At 53.5% G+C, this 19,477-nt stretch overlaps 1 protein-coding gene and 1 non-coding gene across 3 annotated transcripts; both read right to left on the bottom strand.

Annotated features, from left to right (window-relative positions):
* Window positions 1-1,936: 1,936 nt before the first annotated feature.
* On the bottom strand, window positions 1,937-17,998 carry Prrc2a (proline rich coiled-coil 2A). Of its 2 annotated transcripts, XM_050132389.1 has the most exons (31): window positions 17,834-17,998; window positions 15,872-16,046; window positions 15,208-15,385; window positions 14,784-14,883; window positions 14,628-14,700; window positions 14,221-14,364; window positions 13,938-14,089; window positions 13,344-13,423; window positions 13,036-13,178; window positions 12,660-12,750; window positions 12,356-12,566; window positions 11,573-12,047; window positions 11,046-11,236; window positions 10,567-10,864; window positions 10,033-10,243; window positions 8,038-9,891; window positions 7,449-7,717; window positions 7,116-7,246; window positions 6,766-6,895; window positions 6,576-6,661; window positions 6,179-6,412; window positions 5,932-6,072; window positions 5,746-5,817; window positions 5,083-5,247; window positions 3,664-3,746; window positions 3,328-3,538; window positions 3,132-3,230; window positions 2,827-3,039; window positions 2,543-2,637; window positions 2,359-2,449; window positions 1,937-2,260 (listed from the first exon to the last, which is right to left on the bottom strand). In XM_050132389.1, exons 2-31 carry the CDS (start codon window positions 15,981-15,983, stop codon window positions 2,120-2,122), a joined length of 6,474 nt encoding a protein of 2,157 aa, XP_049988346.1. In that variant the 5' UTR covers window positions 15,984-16,046; window positions 17,834-17,998; the 3' UTR covers window positions 1,937-2,119. The 2 variants fall into 2 exon arrangements, with proteins under 2 accessions (XP_049988346.1, XP_049988347.1); XM_050132390.1 differs by lacking the exon at window positions 2,827-3,039.
* LOC126494910 (small nucleolar RNA SNORA38) lies at window positions 15,576-15,707 on the bottom strand. The gene has a single exon (XR_007590093.1). It is a non-coding gene; the product is annotated as a small nucleolar RNA SNORA38 (small nucleolar RNA).
* Window positions 17,999-19,477: the final 1,479 nt, after the last annotated feature.

The raw sequence follows: 19,477 nt of genomic DNA, 5'->3' as shown, positions 1-19,477 counted from the left end.
CTTTGTTAGAGAAAGTGTTACTGTGAGGTCTCCTTTGCTAAAGCTATGCTCAATGTGACACAATTTTACTTTTAGAAACCATCAAAACTAATTACGAAAATGTTTGGATGAGAGTAGTTCCAGCAAACAGAACTTGGCAGCTTCAGCCATTTTAGTCAAGGTTACAAGAAAGGGGAGCTGGGTGGTAGCCACAGTGCACACCTTTAATTCCAGCACTCAGAAGGCAGAGGCAGGAGGATCTCTGTGAGTTTGAGGCCAGCCTGGCCTACAAAGTGAGTTCAGGACAACCAGGGCTTCACAGAGAAACCCTTTCTTGAAAAAACAAACACCAAAAAAAAAAAAAACAAACAAGAAACAGGTTATGGTCCCAGAAGCCAGTTAAAAGAGAAAAGCTGGGGGTGTGGGGGCTGGAGAGATGGCTCAGTGGTTAAGAGCACCCGCTGCTCTTCCAGAGGTCCTGAGTTCAATTCCCAGCAACCATATGGTGGCTCACAACCATCTGTAATGAGATCTGGCGCCCTCTTCTGGCGTGTGGGCATACATGCAAGCAGAATGTTGTATACATAATAAATAAACCCTAAAAAAAAAAAAAAAAAGAGAAGCCGGGCTGTGGTGGAGCACAGTCTGGAGGCAGAGGTAGGTGGATCTCTAAGAGTTCAAGGCCAGCCTGGTCTACAGAGACCCTGTAAAACAAGTCACTGATAAGCCTCTGTTGCCACTATCAATCCCATAGAGGACGGGGCTATACAACTGTAACATACGTTCAGAGTGCCTAGGCCTGTCACATGCAGGTTCCCTTGTTGTTGTGACAGGGGAGGCTGCAGCCACGACATAAAGTAGATGATGCAAATGCTAATACAAAACTCAAGTCCAAGTGGATCAAAGACCTCAACATAAAGCCAGCCACACTGAACCTCACAGAAGAGAAAGCGGGAAGTACACTTGAATGCATTGACACAGGAGAGCACTTCCTAAATAGAACGCCAGCAGCACAGACACAGAGAAACAATTAATAAATGGGAGGGGAGCAGAAGGAAATGTACAGCTCAATAAATATCAATGAAAAAATGTATTGTGCTAGTGGATTTTCACTCCATGCTAAAAGCCAGGTGTCAGAGATACCTCTGCTTGACACTTAGAGGGGTCATTGTCGAGCCTGGACTGTGTTGGAGACCTCGATATTGTGGAGACACTAGAGCCATGGATACCAGCCGAGTAGAGCTGCTAACAAGGAATGGAAGCAGTCAGTCCAAGAAAAAGAGGTGTGTTGCAGTCAACAAAGCTGAAAGAAGCTGGAGATTTGAAGTGCGTTTTGACATAAGATAGAGATGTAATGTTTGGAACTGCACAGCTGGTTTTCAGTCTTGCTTTTTTTTTTTCTTCATTTCAGCAGTTCTTTATTATGTATACAATGTTCTGTCTGTGTGTATGCCTGCAGGCCAGGAGAGGGCACCAGACCTCATTACAGATGGTTGTGAGCCACCATGTGGTTGCTGGGAATTGAACTCAGAACCTTTGAAAGAGCAGGTAATACTCTTAACCGCTGAGCCATCTCTCCAGCCCCCTCTGTCTTGCTTTGGTCCAATATTTCCTTGCTGTACTTTTATCATCCTGCTGCATGCAAATCCAGATGTCACCATTTTTCCTGCCATGCTGATTGTGGACTAAACCTCCTCTGAACCTATAAGCTAGCTCCAATTAAATGCTTTCCTTTCTAAGAATTACATGGTTACTTACAGCAGCAGAAACCCTAAGACAGGTATGCACTGGCCTCCACTGGTATGAGCAGAATTCCTTATTTGAGCCCAGCCAAAATTCGTAATTCTGGAACCTTGAAGTAACCAGCAGGTAACTCAAGTACATAGTTCTTACTGAATCTACTGCATACATCACTAAGCAACACACTGTACATTAGTTAATCCCCCAAATGACTTCCTTTTTTTTTTTTTAAATTCTTTTATTCTTTTTTAACAAACGGCCCCAGGGATAGGGGACCAGGGGAAAGAGAAGAGGGGAAGTGAGGCTCCAGACCCACAACCCCTACCCATCCACCCCTTTCCCCCTTATATATTTATAATCTATATACAAGCCCCGGGGGTTGGGGTCAAGGGGAATTCCCTCAGCAGGGTGGGGGCAATCCAGGATCCTTGTCCCCCCGGGACCCAGGCTCCTCTGCCCTTCGGGGAGGCCCTTCTCGAGAAGGTGGCCCTGTCCGTTCCCAAGGCTTCGGCATCCAGCGCAGGGCATCTGGTGGGGAGGCCTGAGGATAGGCACACGGGGAAGGGTTAAGTCACCAATCCTTCAGCAGCTCAGAAGGGAACCTAAGCTAAGGCTGGGGTCACAAGGTTTCTCCTTCACCTGCTGGTAGAGGTCAATGCGCTGAGTTCGGAATACTCCACTGTAGGTGGAAGGTGGGGCCTTGAGACGGGAATTGAGACCAGAGAAGGGCCTAAAGGAAAAAATTTAATTAAGGCAAGCCCAAGACCTGTCCTGGTTTCAAAGAAAACTCCTGAGGATGCAGAGTCTATATATTCCTATTTACCTTCCAGTTGGGGGAGTCCGAGATGACCCAGGACCACCAAGGTTGCTGCTGAGCTTGCGATAATCCTGGAAAGGCTTTAGTTCTACTGGGTGCAGCTGAAGATAAAAGACGATTCACCCTATGAACCTCCAGTCTGATCTATTCATCCTTTTTCTTCCTTTTTTGGGGGGACAGACTCTGAATCTCTCTACCTCGCCATCTTTCAAAATCCACTCAACGTGGACTACTGAGTCCTTCCACCCAACAGCCACCTCACTGCTCAGCCGCTATTCCCCACACCTCACCTCTGCTCGCCCCAAGCTAGGGGGGAAGGGCCTGGCAGATGAAGGCAACACCCGAGTAGCGGGAGCAGGTGGGGGCCGCACGGTCAGGCTGGGGGGCTGCAGAGCAGGACCCACAGGTAACAGAGAAAGAGGGGGTGGAGCAGGAGGTGGTGCTGGTGGCAGGGAGCCAAAGTTCACCACTGGCAGCTGTGACTCTACCACAGGCAGAAGCATCTGCAACAAGAACCCCAGGGAGCCCATTAGGGCAGCAAGGCATGTGAGAAAATTCAAACTAAGTCAGGGGAAGGAGTAGAGATGACAGATACCTGCTGAGCAGGGGCCCCTGAGGGAAGGAAGCCACTCTGACCACCTGGCTGCAAAGGAGTGGAGTAGAAATCTGACGGGGACGGGAGGTCCTGGCGTACCTGTTGGGAGACGGCAGGGAAAGTCACCCCCAGGTTGTAAACTGGTCAAGTCCCCCATGAGCGCCCTCTCTGCTGACCGCAGCCGCCCACCTCATACCTGAAGCAAGGGTGGGTCAGGCAAGGGGCTGGGGCAGAAAGCTGCAGAGTAGAAGAAGGAAGGTGGAGGGTAGAGAACTCCTCCAGCAGGCAACTTCCCCAGCTCTGTGGTTTGCAGTGCTGAGAAATCCACAAACTGGCCCTTGAGAGCCACCCCAGAGAGCAGTGCCGAGGGAGGGGCTGGACCTGGGGGTAGATACAGGGGCTGTGACCTGAAAAGAAGTTAGGGAGGAGATGTTATTCTTAGTGTGAGTGATACCTTAACCTATTGTTTGGTTCCCTCGCCCCTGGAATCCATCTCTATTTCCTTCGGAGGTCTGTAGGAATCTAGTTTTACCTGTACTGGTGCAATGAGGGTGTCCCAGGACGGAAGCCTCCTTTGTTGGGATGTAACTGAGAGTCGACGGCACCCCCAGAGACCTGATGGAGAACAGCAAGGCAGAAGCAGTTCCAATATCTTTGATCAAGAAAAGGTAACGTGGGGCTGGATACACACAGCAGTGGTAGAGAGGGGGCTTCTCTGCCGCCCAAGCCCCAGGTCTGTGCTCTAGCAGTGTGGTGGGTAACCCTGGCTTTCAGCAGGACTGAGAACACACAGGCGACAGAAAAGCGCACTTTCCACCTCAAAGTGGGCAGCACCATCCTACAGGCCAAGGGCCTGGATAGAATCAAAGTGAAAAAGTAACAGAGGAGCCTGGTGGAATCTCAGTTCCTAGGAAAGGGACAAGCATCAAGTTCAAGGCCATCTTGTACTACTGAGTAAGCTCAAGGCCAGACCCTGTCTAACGATGTGAGAGGAGGCAGGAGTGGGGGCTGCAGAGATGGCTCGGCTCCTAGAACAGGCACAACAGCATCTACAGCTCCAGCTCCAGCTCCAGGGAGATCAGACGCCGCTGGCCTCCATGGGCACCTGCGGTACACACACCCACTGAGTACACGCAAAGCTGGTTATCTGCACTGGCTGCTCTTACAGATCTGGTCTATCCTCAGCACCCACATGGCGGCTTACAACCACCTGCAACTCCAGTTCCAAGGGGATCAATGTCTTCTTATGGCCTCTGTGAGCACTGTATACACATGGTGCAGACAAATACAGGCAAAAACAAAAATCTCTCTTTTTTTGAAACAAGGTTTCTCTATGTAGCCCTGGCAGGCCTGGAACTTGCTCTTATATATCTACCTGCTTCTGCCCTTCCCAGTGCTGCCTACATGTCTGCCAGCACACAGGGAGGGCACCAGATCTCATTACAGATGGTGTGAGCCACTGGGTGGTTGCTGGAATTGAACTCAGGACCTCTGGGAAACAGGCTCTTAACCTGAGTCAGCTCTCCAGCAGGCAGCTGATCTGTCCCACCACAAAGAACCTTCAAAACCACAGGTCTTAGGTATTGCCAAAGCAATGGAAAATCTAACACATGCCATCAAAAACAGAAACAAATTCCTGAGCAAAAGCCTTAACCACCCTACCCACTGCAGGAAAAAGAAAAACATACAACAGAATGTTTTATAATTAACCAACTTCAGGGCAAGAGACACCGCTCGGCAGGTAATGCACCTGCTGCTGACCCAGGTGACCTGGTGGAGGGAGGACTGCACCCTCTGCTGGCAGATGTAGCACATGCACGGGCACACACACATCTGCTGGGCATGTTGGTAGAGCGCATCTTTAATCCCAGCACATGGCAGACAGGTGGAAAACATCAACAACGGGAAAAAAAGAGTAGAAAGGGGGCAAATGATGAAAAACGGCGCTTACTTGGGAACTGGGAGGTCCAGGGCTGCCATAGAAGACCTCAGTGTACAGGCGCTGACCTGAAGGGCTGGGGTCTGGACCACAGTGTCCAGAACCCAGGCTCTTGGCCTGTGGCTCAGTAGAAGAAGCGCTGGGGAGCAGTTCCCAGTCTCTGGATATGGGAATGGCCTGGCCAAAAAAAGCCTTGTCAAGAAGGAAGTCTGACATTCTACATCAGCAGTCCTCAACCTGTGGGTTGTGATCCCTTTAAGGGTTGAATGACCCTTCCACAGGGGTTCCATACCTAATATTTACATTACTATTCTTTTAAGATTTATTTCATATACAGTGTTTTGTATGGGTGCATTCTTGCATCCCGGAAGAGATCTCATTCTATATAGCTGTAAGCTGTTATATAGTTGCTGGGAATTAAACGCAGGAACTCTGAAGAACAGCCAGTGCCCTTCACCTGAGCCCCCACATTACAATTCTTAACAATAACAAGATTAGTTACTAAGTAGCAACAAGATAATGTTATTCTGTGGAAGCCCCCACCACATGAACTGCATGGGGGAGGCTGCAGCACTAGTAAGATAGAGGACACCACTGGTCTAGATGCTTATCATTACTCCCGTGTATCTTCATCAGAGTTCACGGGCCTTCCCTCCAAACTCACAGCCCACCTACCTCTGTAACTGATGTCGCCAACTCTTTCTCTCCTTTTAAAGTATCTCCTACCACTAGGCACAAGTCTGAGTCCTGTAACATGGGGGGAGGAGGATACAGGATAGTCCCACAATTCAAACCCCCATCCCACCTGTCATCACTCTCCATACCCAACCCAGGATACGCCCAAGTTCAGCCCATTCAGACCTTGTTGGTAGTGCCAAACTCAACTTGAGAGCCAGATCGGTGGGCTGGCCGGAGGGGGCCTGGCTCTGGGCCTCGGTCTGTGCGTTGTGATCGTTCTGTTCCTATGGGACCGGGGGGCAGAGGCTGCTCCCGGGGCAGCTCCTAGATTGGAGAACAGTTGGTGGGTGACAGAGGAAAAAAAATCCAAGAAATCCCACTACACACTGACAAAGAAAGGCTGACAGACAGGGCCAAGTAAGTTTTTTACCTTTCTGTCCCCATCATGGGGAGCAGGTGGCCGTCTCCTAGGAGGTTCAGAGGGTTCAGAGCCAGATGCACCCTCACCAGGAACAGTATTCAGGGGTGAGGGTCCTCCAGGCCGCTTGGGGGGTCCCTCTGCTGACCCCTTAAGTCCTCCATCAGGGGAACTTCGCTGGCTACAGGGACCTGATGACACTTGAGAATCTCCACTGAGGTCCACCCCACTGTCAGACTGACTCATCTAAGGAGTGGAGGAGAGGTCAAGTTAAGAGCAGAAAACATCTAATGCCCAACATGTGCATGTACATCAACACACTGAGAAAAGGAGATTCAGGACAGATGATGAGACATGAACAACACTCAACAAAAATCACTGTCACCTCCTAACCCCCTAACCCACTCACCTCTGTGCCTGCCACATCCTCAAAGGGGCTCAGGGGCTCCATCCAGGGCTCTATGGAGCCGGGCTGGTAACTCTTTCGGCTTGTGGCTGGAGAACATCAACCAGGAAGCAGGCAGTGAGAAAACAGTTCTGAGGCCCACCTCACACCCTGCCTCCAATTCCAGTCTCTCCCCTGCACCAGCTCTACCCACCATTATGTAAACGACTCCAGATGTGGGGGGTCAGGGCCTCTGCGCCCGAATCTCTGGACTCTCCCTGAGGGCCTGGGACCTCAGGCTTAGAGCCTAGGAATCCAGAGCTAGGAGAAGCTGGCACAGACTCCTAAGGAGAGAAAACCCAGAAGGGCAAAACACAAATAAGCTGGGGCTGAGTGAGGAACAGCAGCAACAGGGGAGACAGATACATGGGAGACAAGTGGTGATCACTATGAGAATCTGGGATGAGGGCTCAACAACAGAATGCGAAAGTGTACAGAAAGCATAACCAAGAACCTTCAAAGGTGAGAGTGCAATGAAACCCAATCTCCAGCCCCATCCCTCACCTCCTGCAGCAGCTCCGGTTTTCGGGGAGGCCGCTCCCGCCGTTTCGGGGGGAAGGGATTAACCCCGGCAGAGTCCCGGGGAGTCCCGCCCACCCCCCTCACCATCGGCCCTGGCTCCTCGAAGTGGGGGTCTGGGGAAAAGGGGAAAACTGTCAGCATCTACCTCATTCTACCACCGACCCTAGCTTGCTCTCCCAACTCCACCTCCCAGTCCTTCCAGCTCTACTCATCGCTGAACCCAATAACAGGGCCCCCAGGCCAAACTTATGCTCCCCACTCCAGCACCTGACCTTTGGGGATGAAGTCATTCCCACCTGCTTGCCCCCAGCTTACCAGAACTGATGACGTTGCTGGCCCTCGGGGGGTCATAACGGGTTGGGGGCCGAGGGGAGGAGCCCTGAGAGGCTTGGGGAGGCCCAGGCTTAGGCCTTGGGTGCCCCCCTGGTGCAGTTACATTTCCTTGGCGGCTGCTAAGCTGGGCCAGAGCCTGTTGGATGCCAGCCGGGTTGCTGTGGATAACTTGGTCCAGGCGGAAGACAGCAGAACTGCTGGGGGGCGGTGGAGGAAGAGGAAGCCCCGGGGCTCGCTCCTCAGGAGGCCGGCTGGAGAAAGCAGAGCATCAGCTCCAGGGCTCACTAAAGTCTTATTCTGTCCTACAAGTCAAGCATCTGTTTTCCAGCTTCTCCACTGGTACCCTGCTGTCTCCCGATAAAACCCTTTCAAAGTTTTGTTTACTGAGTGGGAAAACAAGCATGAGGACTGCCAACTACGCCACTCACTAACTGCCCTTAGCAAGGGGGAGGAATTATGGCACCTTTTGATGCCTGACATATCTACATGCCCCCAACTCCCTGGCACCCACCCTCACCTGACACCCCCTCACTCCAGCAACTGTAATGGTTAGCAATCTACCCTTACCCACCTTCGGTTCTTGGGAGAGGGCCAGCTCCTCTTATCCCCTCGTCCTGGGCCGGTCCGTCCCCCAGGGCCTGAACCACCACCACTACTGCCACCACCACTGCCAGTCTTGCCCCCAGGGCCTGGGCGCCGGTTTTGACGATCCATGCCTGGCCGCTGACTTGAGAAGCTCCGCTTGCTCAAATCCTTGGCTCGCTGGCTCAGCTCTCCGCGAGACATGGTTGAAATGCCTGGTCCAGACCCACCTGCACTGCCCCCAGGAGTCCCCACAGCTTTAGAGGTCATAAGTGCTGCTGGGGGAGTCTCCTTGTCACCCCGGCGCTCACTGGCAAAGTCGCTGCTCTCTGATGCAGTCTCCCATTCCTCATTGGCTTGGTCAGAGTTCTGGTTTGACAGATCAGGAGATTTAGCAGCTGTGCGGCGAGGGGGCGGGGGAACAGTGACTGTTGCCAGAGTCTCCTCGGGTCCAGGGGTAGAGCTTGGAAGGGTTAGGGAAGGGGGCTTGACATCAGCTCCTCTGGCTGCATTTTCACGTTCTTGTTTCAGCCTCCGGAAACGAGGGGGTTTGTCTTGCTGCTGAGCCCTGCCATGTCTCCTCCGTCGGGGTCGCTCCCCATCTTCCATGCCTACACCTATGTTGCCAGCTCGAGACATGGGGGACAGGGGCCCTGAAATCAGCTTCTCTTTCAAGGGGTCCTTACTTGGGGGCAAAGGACCTGTCGGAGGCTTCTTTGGAACCATAGACTTGGCTGGAGGGCTCCAGCCTGAGCAAACAGGAGGAGGAGGCCGTCCCCCACCTCGGCCACGACGTGATGGCACTCCTCTTGGAGTGAAGACACGACCACCCCGGGCAGTAGAGAATCGGGCTGGGGCTGGTGATGGGGGAGCTCCTGGTGGTGGTGGGGCAAGAGGGACCTGAGCAAGCACTCCCTCCTTGGGTGGGGGGGCTTCCTTGTCAGAGGGGGCCAGGTCACTCTCATGCGTCTCACTGCCTGTTTCAGAACCACGCTGGCGGCGTCTTTTGGGTATTTCTTCATACTCTGAACCCTCACTTCGTGTCTCACTGGCAGTGCGGCCTCGGGGAGCAGAAGGGTGGTTTGGTCCCCCTGCACCACCGCCACGCCCGTCATCTCCTCGGAATTCCCGGTAACTTCGGAATTCTCGGCTCCGGGCTCCCCGACCTCGGCCTCCATAGGTCCCCCGAAAGCCCCTTCCTCTGGCAAAATACTCGCCTCGGCCACGACCCCGGCACGACGTAGGACCTAGTCTTTCATAGGAATAGTCCCTCCGAAGCCTAGGAGCAGGAGAAAGATTCCCACCCGGTGGGGTCTCCTTGGGGCCCACCTTCCCCTTAGCTGTCTTGAGTGGATCTGGCTTTGGAACCTTGGGGGTCTCATCCCCCTGTTCTAGGGATTTAGGAGGCAGTTCGTCGACTTTGACAGGTTGTGTCGGTTTCTTTATAGGCCCAGCTCGGCGAGGAGGGACACCTGGCTCCTCTGGAGGGATCCCACGACGACAGCTGCCTGGGCGAGGGCCCCATCGAGTCTCCGTACGATTTTCTCTGCGTGGTGGTGGTGGTCCTTGGCCTCCACCTCCAGCTCCACGGGCAGGCTTTCTGCCTGCTTCTGGTCCTGACACCTGTGGCGGTTCCTCCTTGGGGGGTTCCTTCTTGGGGGGTGGAGCTTGTATCTTGGCAGCCTCATCACTGCCCGGGGCCCAAGATAGTGGACGGGGTCCTGGAGGAGCTGGCTCCTCCAAAGGGAAGCGAGAGATTGGGGGCCCAGGGGCTCCGTTCTCAGGAAAACCGGGATAATTAGCCAGATAAGGTGGGGGCGGAGGTACTGGAGGAGTCTCGCTCCTGAGGAGAAACAGAAGTCTGTCAGGATGAGGATGAGCACACTCAGTGCATTCTGACCCAGACACTCCTTTCCCCTGGACTCCCCGTCTCCTCAGATAACCCCGGCACAAGTCAGGCTGCAGTTCCTCCCTAGCTACTCACCTCATAGTCTTGTCGTCCTCATCTGCTGCCTGGCGCAGAGGTGAGGTGAGAGGGCGAGGGTCAGTAGGTGTGGTGGTAAAGACGTCTCCTACCCAGGCCAACTTGGGGTCTACTGGTGGGGTGCCCCGTTCCCGTAATAGAGGGGGTGCATGGCGTTCAAATGGCTCTGAGCTTGAGCCCCCACTGTCTGACCGTTCCCGGGGAACCAGACCTAAGAAAACAAAGAAACTACCCTGTCAGGCTTTCCACACCAACATTATCTTCCCTTTGCACGCAGGCAGCACCTGCACCTCCTGTTCCCTAAGTCTGGGTTTTCTCTTTTCTTGTGAAAACAGTCAAGCACTCAGCTCCCCTATGAAGTAATCAAGCCCCTCAAAAACCATGCCCAATGAAGGACCTTAGTTTACCTCTTCCCCAAGCCTATTCTCACAAGACCCTCAGAAGGACTAAGCAGAGACATCATCGCAGCAATCTGTCATACAAAGTATCTCCTCCTGGAACAAGGAGCTCCCCACCACTCCAATGGACCCTTACCAGAGGGATGCACACCAGGAGGGTAGAAGTCCAGAGGGGGCCGGCCTTGAAGAAGTCGAGGGTCCACATAAGGAGGAATCATCATCCAGCGGGGATCAAAGTTCATTGGAGGCATTGGTGGGGGCCGGCCCAGAGCACCTGGGTACAGGGCTTTGGGGGGTGGGGGTGGTGCCTGTGGGGCAGGTACAGCTCCCAGGGTCACAGGCTGTGGTGGTGACGGGGGCACTGGGGTAGGAGGTGCAGTGCCTTGTTGCTGCTGCTGCCACTGCTGCTGCTGCTGCTGCTTCAGGAGCTGCTCCTGCCAAGAACAAGTCAGGAGAGAGGTTACCAGTTTACAGCCAAAGGCGTTAGTAGGAAAAGTCAAAAAAAAGGGTATGACAAACATGGGGTGGGTGGACCAGGAACACAGTCAAAAGGTGAACACAGCCTGAAGACAGCAGAGAGAGACAACAGCCTAAAAGGGAAGAACTTGACCTCACCTGTTGCTGCCGCTGGAAGCGAGGTGGCAATGACTTCTGGTATTTTGGGTAGCCCAAGCCCTGGCTGGGAGGCTGGCGAGTAGGACCAACCCCATCACCCTTGGGTTCAATCTTTGGGGCTGGGGGTGTGGTGGGTGGAGGAACCTCTTCTGGTGGTTCAGGGCCCTCTTTTGAAGGCAGTTGGGGTTCCACTGCATTGAAGAACAGAGTGAGTAGGTTCATTTAAACAGCTAAAAAATTACCCAGAAATTCCAACCCCTAACCAAATACCAACTATATTAAAGCCCATCCTGTCTAAGACCTGGGAAAACACTTCAAGGCCTCAAATACTTCTGTGAAAACACCAGAAAACGCAGGGAGCTTTGCTCCACTTTGGGTGCTACAAAAAACGCTTTAATCCTCCTCCCAGATATCCCAAACAGAACCCCTTCTCTCCCTACCACCCAAGCTCTCTTCCCATGACACCATCTTCAGGACCCAGCATCCTCACAGGACGAGCACCTAGCAGCCTATTCCTTTCTGCATACCTGAGCTGGCTTCGAAGCTGCCACTGCTGGTGCTACTGGCAGTGCCACCACCACTCACCAGAGTGGGAGCTGGAGCCACACCTGGACTGGGGGTGGCCTGCACAGGAGGGGCTTGTGCTGGCTCTTCAGGTTCTTTCTCTGGTGCTGGGGCTGGTGCTGTCGGCAGAGCTGGAGGAGCAGGGAGCTCTTTGGGGACTGCAGGTGGTAGAGCTGGGGCAGGAGGGGTAGCAGGTGGGGCTGCAGGCTCTGCTTTGAGCCGCTTGTCAGGCGCCCCAAACTTTTCATCGAGTCGCTTGAGCTTCTCGGCACAGGCTGCCCGGCGCTCCTCCTGCATGCGGCGTTCTTCCTCTTCTCGTCGCCTCCGGGCACGCTCCACAGCCAGGGAAATCTCTGAGGAAGACTGCTTCCGACGCTGCCGCCACGCCTCATCCTCATCTTCAGGGGCTGGGGGTTTGCAGGGAGGACCCCCACGGTCCTGCAACAGGTATCAGTCATTCTACCTTCTACCTCTTTCAAAGACCAATCAACAGGAAGCGGCAGGCCATGAAGTTACAGGTCTCTGTGGGTGGAGGCGAACTCCTCATCCTCACTGTTCCTTTAGAGACCTGAACATTCAGGCCTTCCTTCCCAGCATCCCAACTCATCCCCCACCCCCAGAACCAAACGTTCCCAAGTTTTCCTGAGATACTGAACAGCCCCCTTGCTTCTTGTTATTACTGCTTATTCACCATTCCTGACGCCTCCCCACAACTGACCCTTCAAGCCCTCACTGTAGATACTCACTGGGTATTCCCCAGGGGGGCCCCAGTTCCCCACAGGTCCCCGGTGAGGTGGAGGTGGGGGAGGTTTTGGGGTAGCAGGAGCGGGCTCCGGTTCTGGGGGCCTTGAGTTCTCTGTCCAGGCCGTCTTGGGAGGGGGTGGCTCACTGCCAGGGGAAGTGCCCTTTTTGACATCTGTTTCAGGTTCCTCAGCAGCAGCTGACTGGGAATCCTTGCTGTTGATAAACCAGTGTGTTTAAACTCAGCCCTCCAGGAGTCTATGTAACAGAAAAACAAGCCCCCTTCTCTCCTCTGGTGCCTTAACTAACTTGGACTCAGCTCCCTCCTCATCAGAGTCTCGCCCATCTTCCTCATCGCTGAACTTGAGTTTTTCAGTGTAGTCGACCTCCTCATGGGCTCCTGAGGTGAAAGAAAGCTGACAGTAGGCAAACCCAGCAGTCTGTGCTCCAATCTCAGATACTTTCCCCAAACAAAACCGATCTTCTGAACTACAACAGCAAAATGAACCAACTCTAACCACGCCCACCCACCCAGCCTTCAGCTGCTGCCCAAGCCCTGGCACCCTCACTACTCTCAACGCTGTGCAGCATTTGGCCTCTACCGTGCATCCCTTTCATGCCTGCTGCTCTCTCAGACGACCCACCATTTCTTTGTCAGATTTTACATTTTAAGATCCAAATTTACCTGCCCAACCATCATCATTTTCCTGGTCCAATTGGTCAAATTCTTTGAGATTATCCTCTTTAAGAATAGAAGGCCGACCCACAGGCTCTACAAGGCGCATTGGCGGTCCTGAGCCCCGGGGGCCCGCCACGCGGGGAAAACGGCTGTGTATGAGGAGAGAGAAAAAAAGTGGGGGGGAGGGAGACACAATATTAAATACAGTATGTAGTAGAACTGCATACAAACTGAACCTCCTGGGTACAAACACCTCTTCCCAAGCAGCTTATTAACACTGTCCCCAGGAACAAACTCAGAATCTGATTGCTTACCCAGGCCCATCTGGAGTCGGGTATCGATAAGGCCCCTGGGGTCCGTAGGGCGGAGGGAATGGGAGATATGGGGGATACATCTGCAAAAGGGCCCAACAATCGCTGCTAAGAAGATAGATAGCTGCCAACCCTTTAAACATATCCTCCTCCCAACCCCATCTCACTGGGGTCCTTTTTTTTTCCTTCTTCAAGACAAGGTTTCTTTGTGTAGGCCTGGCTATCCAAGAACCCACTCTGGTAGGTCAGGCTGGCCTTGAACTCACAGAGCTCTACCATCCTTTCCTCTGGAGTGCTGGAATTAAAGGCTAAAGGCGTACACCACTCCCTACCATCTCCCCGAACTGGGGTTTACTTCCTGCCTTCTAAAGACTAAATCCTGACTCCCCACCACCAGACAGAGTTTCTGTGTAGCCCTGGCTGTCCTGTAACGCCCTCTACAGACCAAGCTGGTCTTAAACTCACAGCAATCTGCCTATCTTTGCCTCTCAAGTGCTGGGATTAAAGGTGTGAACCACCAATACCCTGCCTAAATCTTGACTACTTAACCCTCTGGCTTTTAGTAAAACCACTCCAAGACTGGATAGCCAAACTCACAAAGGGCGGCATCATTCCGCGGTAGGGAGGGAACTGGGGTGGACCCGAAGGCTGCAGCCCACCCCGGGGATCATGACCATGATGAAGTTTGGAGTCCGGGCCCTCCAGTTCATCAGGGCCACGCCCACCTCCGTCCCTCCAAGTTGTAGAATCTGTATTTTGAAAAATGTGAAGAGGGGGAAAAGATAAGTTATTACCAATTGGGAGCAAGTGGATGCATCAAAAATGATTTAGCTCCTCCATGGACCAGACACTAGCCTGGCTACGCTAGGCGGTCACTCACTTTGGGGGCGGAGGCTTGGTCCGGGCCCAGACGACTGTTCGGCAGACTCCCTTTCCTTGGCAGCCTTGTCCTGGTCGCCAGCCGCCTGCAGGGTCGGAAATTCCTCTCGAGAGAATCGCGACAGTAGGCTTGATGCCCTTCCACCTGTTGAAATGAGATCACGAATCAGACAGAGTTCGCTTCCTGAGCATGCACATACAGTGGAAGGCTCTGGGTCCTGGGAGGATGAGACTTAGACAAAGGCCCCGGAGCTTTACTGCCGGAGTGCAGAATGCAGGGCTCCCGTACGACAGTGATCTCACACTTTCTGCCTATCCTGGAACTAGCTCTTGCAGACCAGGCTGGCCTCGAACTCAGAGATCCACCTGCCTCTGCCTCCTGGCGACCTCCAACACTCTTGAACTCACCATCCCCATGTGCTCCATGGGTGACACTGGCTTGTGCCCAGGATTTTACCCCGCTTGGAACCGAAGGAGTGTTCTGGAGAAGCAAAGGTAATAATGGTCACGAGGAGGGAAGAGTAAGTATCATTCTTCCTCCAACCCCTCCAGTTCTCCAGGTACCTCTGGGGCTGTTGGGGGTCGTTTCGGCTGGTTGGAGGCAGGCGTCTGTGAAGCCGGCAGTGGCTGCGATTCCGGCGGCTGAGCGGTTGAGGCATCGGAACTGGGGGAATAGCAGGACGGTAAGGTTATCCAGACTTTGAGATGCCTCTCCCTTCGTTCTCCCACTGATACAAAGTTGGAGCTAACCGTAGACCATCACTACCATCTACAAATACTAGGACAAACTAGCTCTCAGACAGGCTCTTTCTTCTTGCTCTCTCCCCGTCTGTCTAAGCTTAAGGCTACATTCCTTTGTCATCTAACAGATTAGGTGCAAAATGCTCTTCTGTCTCTGGTTCTCATTTGTCTGGAACAGACCACGCTTTAATATTTTCTTAAGTTCGAAGCTAAAAGACTCGTCATTCTAGGTTCCCCAGGTCTCTACCTCTTGGGGTCGGACTGCTCCTGTTTGCTTGCCCATCCTGTTCCGTCTTTCGGCACTAGTGAGACATTGGGGTCATTGCCTTTGTTCTCGGCTTTCAGGCTTGGAAGGTTGGCTGGGGGTGGCATACGCCGGGCAATGGCAACTTTTCCGAGGCTCTGCAGGCCATGTCGAGGGGCAACTGAAGCAAAGGTGGAGAAAGGGTCAACAATATCTCACAGGGAAGACCTAGCAGTCCCCATTCAGATCCCACTTAGACTACCCTCAGCATTCTACTACCTTTTCACTACAGATTTCTCTCAGAAGCCATTCCACTACTCAATAATCTCCAAGCTTTCCCGACAAAGGTGAATACATTATAATCACTGGTTCTCTGTGGGACAGCTGATCCGGAGCCTGCGGGGAGCAAGCAGGTCCCAGATCTCTGCAAATCCACATTTCTTTGCCTCCGACTCTTACGTGTTCATGGACAAGGAACCAAAAACACGCCTTTGTGGGGAGGATGACTGGTGTTTTACCCAGAGCCCAGCACCCCCACCCAACACTGAAGATGAGGCCGGGAGCTCTTCAGTGTTCCCCTGGTCTGTTTGCTACTTTTGTTCAAGGAGTCTACATCCAACACATGCTCAACCTTCAAACACTAACATCATCTTTGCGGGACCCTCACCGGCGGGTTTCTGGATCTCTAAGGACTTGCCCTTATACGTATCAAACAGGTTGAGCGAGGAATACTTCTTTCCATCCTTCCCCTTGGCAGTCGGCCCCGAGCGATCGGACATTGCGCTGGAAGCTCATTGAGTACGTTGGGTCCTGCAGGCACCTCCCCCAAAACGAGCCGGTGCCTGTGGGTCAGACAGTAGGCAGCTCAGATTCTGCCCCCTTCACAAACAAAAGTCTAGAAGCTCTCTTCACTCTCTAGCTTGAGTAAACTACTATAGACTCTTAAGGGACCACAATCCACTCAGCCCCCATAGCCAGTCCTTTCTCCCTGACACATCCTGACAAAGAAAACAAATAAAACAATAGTATCTTCCTGATATAAAGGCGCTACCCTTTGGGCCACTTTATAAATGGCAGCAGCAGCCGGGCGATGGTGGCACACACCTTTAATCCCAGCACTTGGGAGATGGATCTCTGTGAGTTCGAGGCCAGCCTGGTCTACAGAGGGAGTTCCAGGTCAGGCTCCAAAGCTACAGAGAAACCTTATCTCGAAAAACAAAACAGAAATGGCAGCTGCCTCTCTTGCTAAATTGTCTTCCACTTCTCCAATAATCAGAGATACATGATAAAATTGGACAACCAACTCCAAGCTCCAGAGAAAACCAGAATGAGGCACACAATTCCATTCGAGCATGTAAGAGAACTTAGGACTGCCAACCTATTAGACACCAGCTCCCTAATCATGCCCCAGGGCCCTGTGTCCCAGGTTCCATTCCCAGCAGCCTTAAGTCCCATCTGGGGAGGTTTGAAGGAAGGTATGCTGGGAGGTTAAGGATTTTTATGAGCTTGCTATGCCAGACTGGGAGCTGGTGCCAGAATAAGCCTTACTAAGCAACAGGGGCTCCACACACTGCCAGGCTGAACAAAACCCACTGTAAGCAGAATACTCCATCTATCATTCCTTAACTTGCCCCCATCTTGGGTCTTGGAAACAATGCTGCTCGCAGAAAAAAACACTAGCGGACTCCGGTGTATTCTATGTAAAACCGAGGAAAAACAAAGCATTATGAAGCTAACCTGAAAATACCCTGTACCCATGGGCCCAGAGAGCCCAAACCAGAACCAGCTTCATCTTCTATACTCAGTTCTTTTCTTAATAACCCTTACTCCCCATCCCCAGGCAGGCCAAACGCTCCATCTCGGTGCATTCTAGAGCGACCAGGCAGTCATTTGTGGGTGGGAACGGTGTGGAGGAGAGATGGAAGATAGGAAGAAAGCAGGCAGGCACAGGATCAAAGCCCAAACCGGGGAAAGAACTTTACCATAAGCCCGAGACAAGGAGATGGGGGCTGCTCTACGGGCACAGAAGGAAACCAATCTGATATCTACGGTGAAAAACGGGGAGCAGAAAAACCGCAGAGCAGACAAATTTAAACTAATAATTGAGAATCAACGAGAAAGGAGGGAGGGAAATAATATATGGGAGCAAGAATGGCTGAGAAGGGGGCAGCCTCAAGACAGCCGGGGATAAAGGGGGTGAGCGGAGATCCGGCTAGCAGGAAAAATGGAGAGAGCAGAGAGGCAGAGATGCTAGACGAAAGCAGGGCCCCGGAATCGGGGTGACTCGGCCCGAGACGCAGCAGGACGGGAACCATGGCGCCGGGCGGCAGCGCGGAAAGACCCTCCAAGGCGGCCGAGGGGCCCCGGATGGGCCGGGGGCCAGGGGCGCCGGGCGGGCACTGCGGCCCGCAGCGGGGTCGTGCACCCGGGACGTGGCGGCCGCGCCGCCGTCAGCCCCCGATCCCTCCACAGCGGCCTGGGAGCGGCCGGCGCAGGCCGAGGGGGAGGGGCGGGCCGGCGGCAGGAGGACAAGATGGCGGCGGCTGATGGCAGCTTCTCCCCCGGCCCGCCGCCGCCGCCGCCGCCCCGCGCCGGAAAGGGCGTCAGCGCCCGGCTCGCCCAGACTCACCTGGCCGGGTGCGCGGGGGTCCGGAACCCGGGTTCAGAGGCTCCCCGGCGCGGATGGCGGCGGGGCGGGGGCGGATGGCGGCGGATGGCGCCGCGCTCGGCTCCTCCCGTCTCCCTCGCTCACTCCGCGGCTGGGCTCCGACTAACGGCCCATCCGGGCAACCGCCGCCCCCGGGAGCACCCCCCGCCTCCCGCCTCTCCGCGGCTGGACACGCCCCCTTATTTGCATAGAGGGCGGGCCCCTGTCTCCCCGACCCCTCGGCGCCGCAGGGCCGTTCCCCCCACTTTAAAAACGAAGGCCGTGTGCGGCGGCTATTTGCATAAAGGGGAGGGACTTACGGGCGCTAGGACGCCGGTTGGCTAGGGCGGCGCCTTGGCGTCGGCGGTTGAGACGCGTCGGCTCGGAGGAATGCCGGGCCGTTGGGCGCAGAATTTACACGACGGATGGTGGGAGGAAGAGGCGGCGCCTGCGTGCTGTGTCCGCGGACGGGCTGGGAGCCGGGAGGCGCAGGAAAAAGAGGCTTGGCGCCCGACGCTTTTGGGCCAGAGGAAGGAAAGAACTGCGACGAGCGGAAGGGATCACTTAGTGGAGGGAGGAGTTCACGTAGGCCCTGGAAGAGCCTCAGGGCTGGCGTCCATTCGGGGGAGGTGAACGCTTCAGGGAGGCTGGCTCTCCAGCCTGTCAATCACGTCATGCAAATGAATGGCGAGGCGAGCCAATGAAAGGGCGCGGAGGACTATCGTTGACTTTCTCCGAGGAGGCGTTCTTCGAGCGGTTCTGGGTATTTGCATAATGTATGCAAATCACTTGAACAAAGACAAGGGATGACCCACTCGTCCGAATTTTAGCAGTGAATAATCAAGGTGGACATTTAGTTTTATGCCCTGTAACTTTCAAAAAATATTTTATAGTTTATTGGCGATTTGTGTTCTTTCAACAATGAGTTTTAGTTTTAAAGGTAGTACTGCTCCCCCTCTTTGTTTCTTAGGACTTGACTGTAATATCTTTGCGTTTCACCAGGCCTACTCAGTCAACATTTTCTTGTTAATTTTTTGATGTGTATGAGCGGTGCGCTGGCCTTTACGGGTGCTGTGCAGGCCAGAGGTTGCAATTCGGAGGTCTCCCTTGTACATTCAGTTTTTGAAACAGTCTTTCAGTGAATCTGGATAGTTGGTTGGGTGAGCAGATGGACTGGTCACTGAACTCCAGGGATCTTCGTGTCTCTGCACCCTTGTGCTGGAGTTAAACCCATGTGATCTGTTCAGCCTGTACCTGAGTTCATGAGATCCACACTTAGGAGGATCCTGGCTGCATAGCAAGTATTTCATCCACTGAGCCATTTCCCCAACCCCAGAATTGACTTTTTTTTTTAGATTTATTTTTAATTTTTGTGTATGGATACATGTACACGTATGCACCACATGGGTTCCTGGGTGGATCTCAGAAAACGATGTTGGATCCCCTAGAACTGGAGTTACAGGTGGTTGTGGACCCCCAGATGTAGCTGTTAGGAATGAAGTCCAGGTTCTCTGAAAGAAAAGTGCTGTTAACTGAGCCATCTCTCCAGCAACTATCAGTAACAGTTTGAAGTACCAGAGACAACATGGAGTACTGTGGAGGTGAAGACACTCTGCCTATGCTGGT

This window comes from Alexandromys fortis, unplaced genomic scaffold (assembly GCF_014885135.2).
Source record: "Alexandromys fortis isolate MF-2015 unplaced genomic scaffold, M_Fortis_MF-2015_v1.1 scaffold_422, whole genome shotgun sequence".
Classification (NCBI taxonomy): domain Eukaryota; kingdom Metazoa; phylum Chordata; class Mammalia; order Rodentia; family Cricetidae; genus Alexandromys; species Alexandromys fortis.
This window is presented reverse-complemented; position numbering and strand designations above follow the sequence as displayed.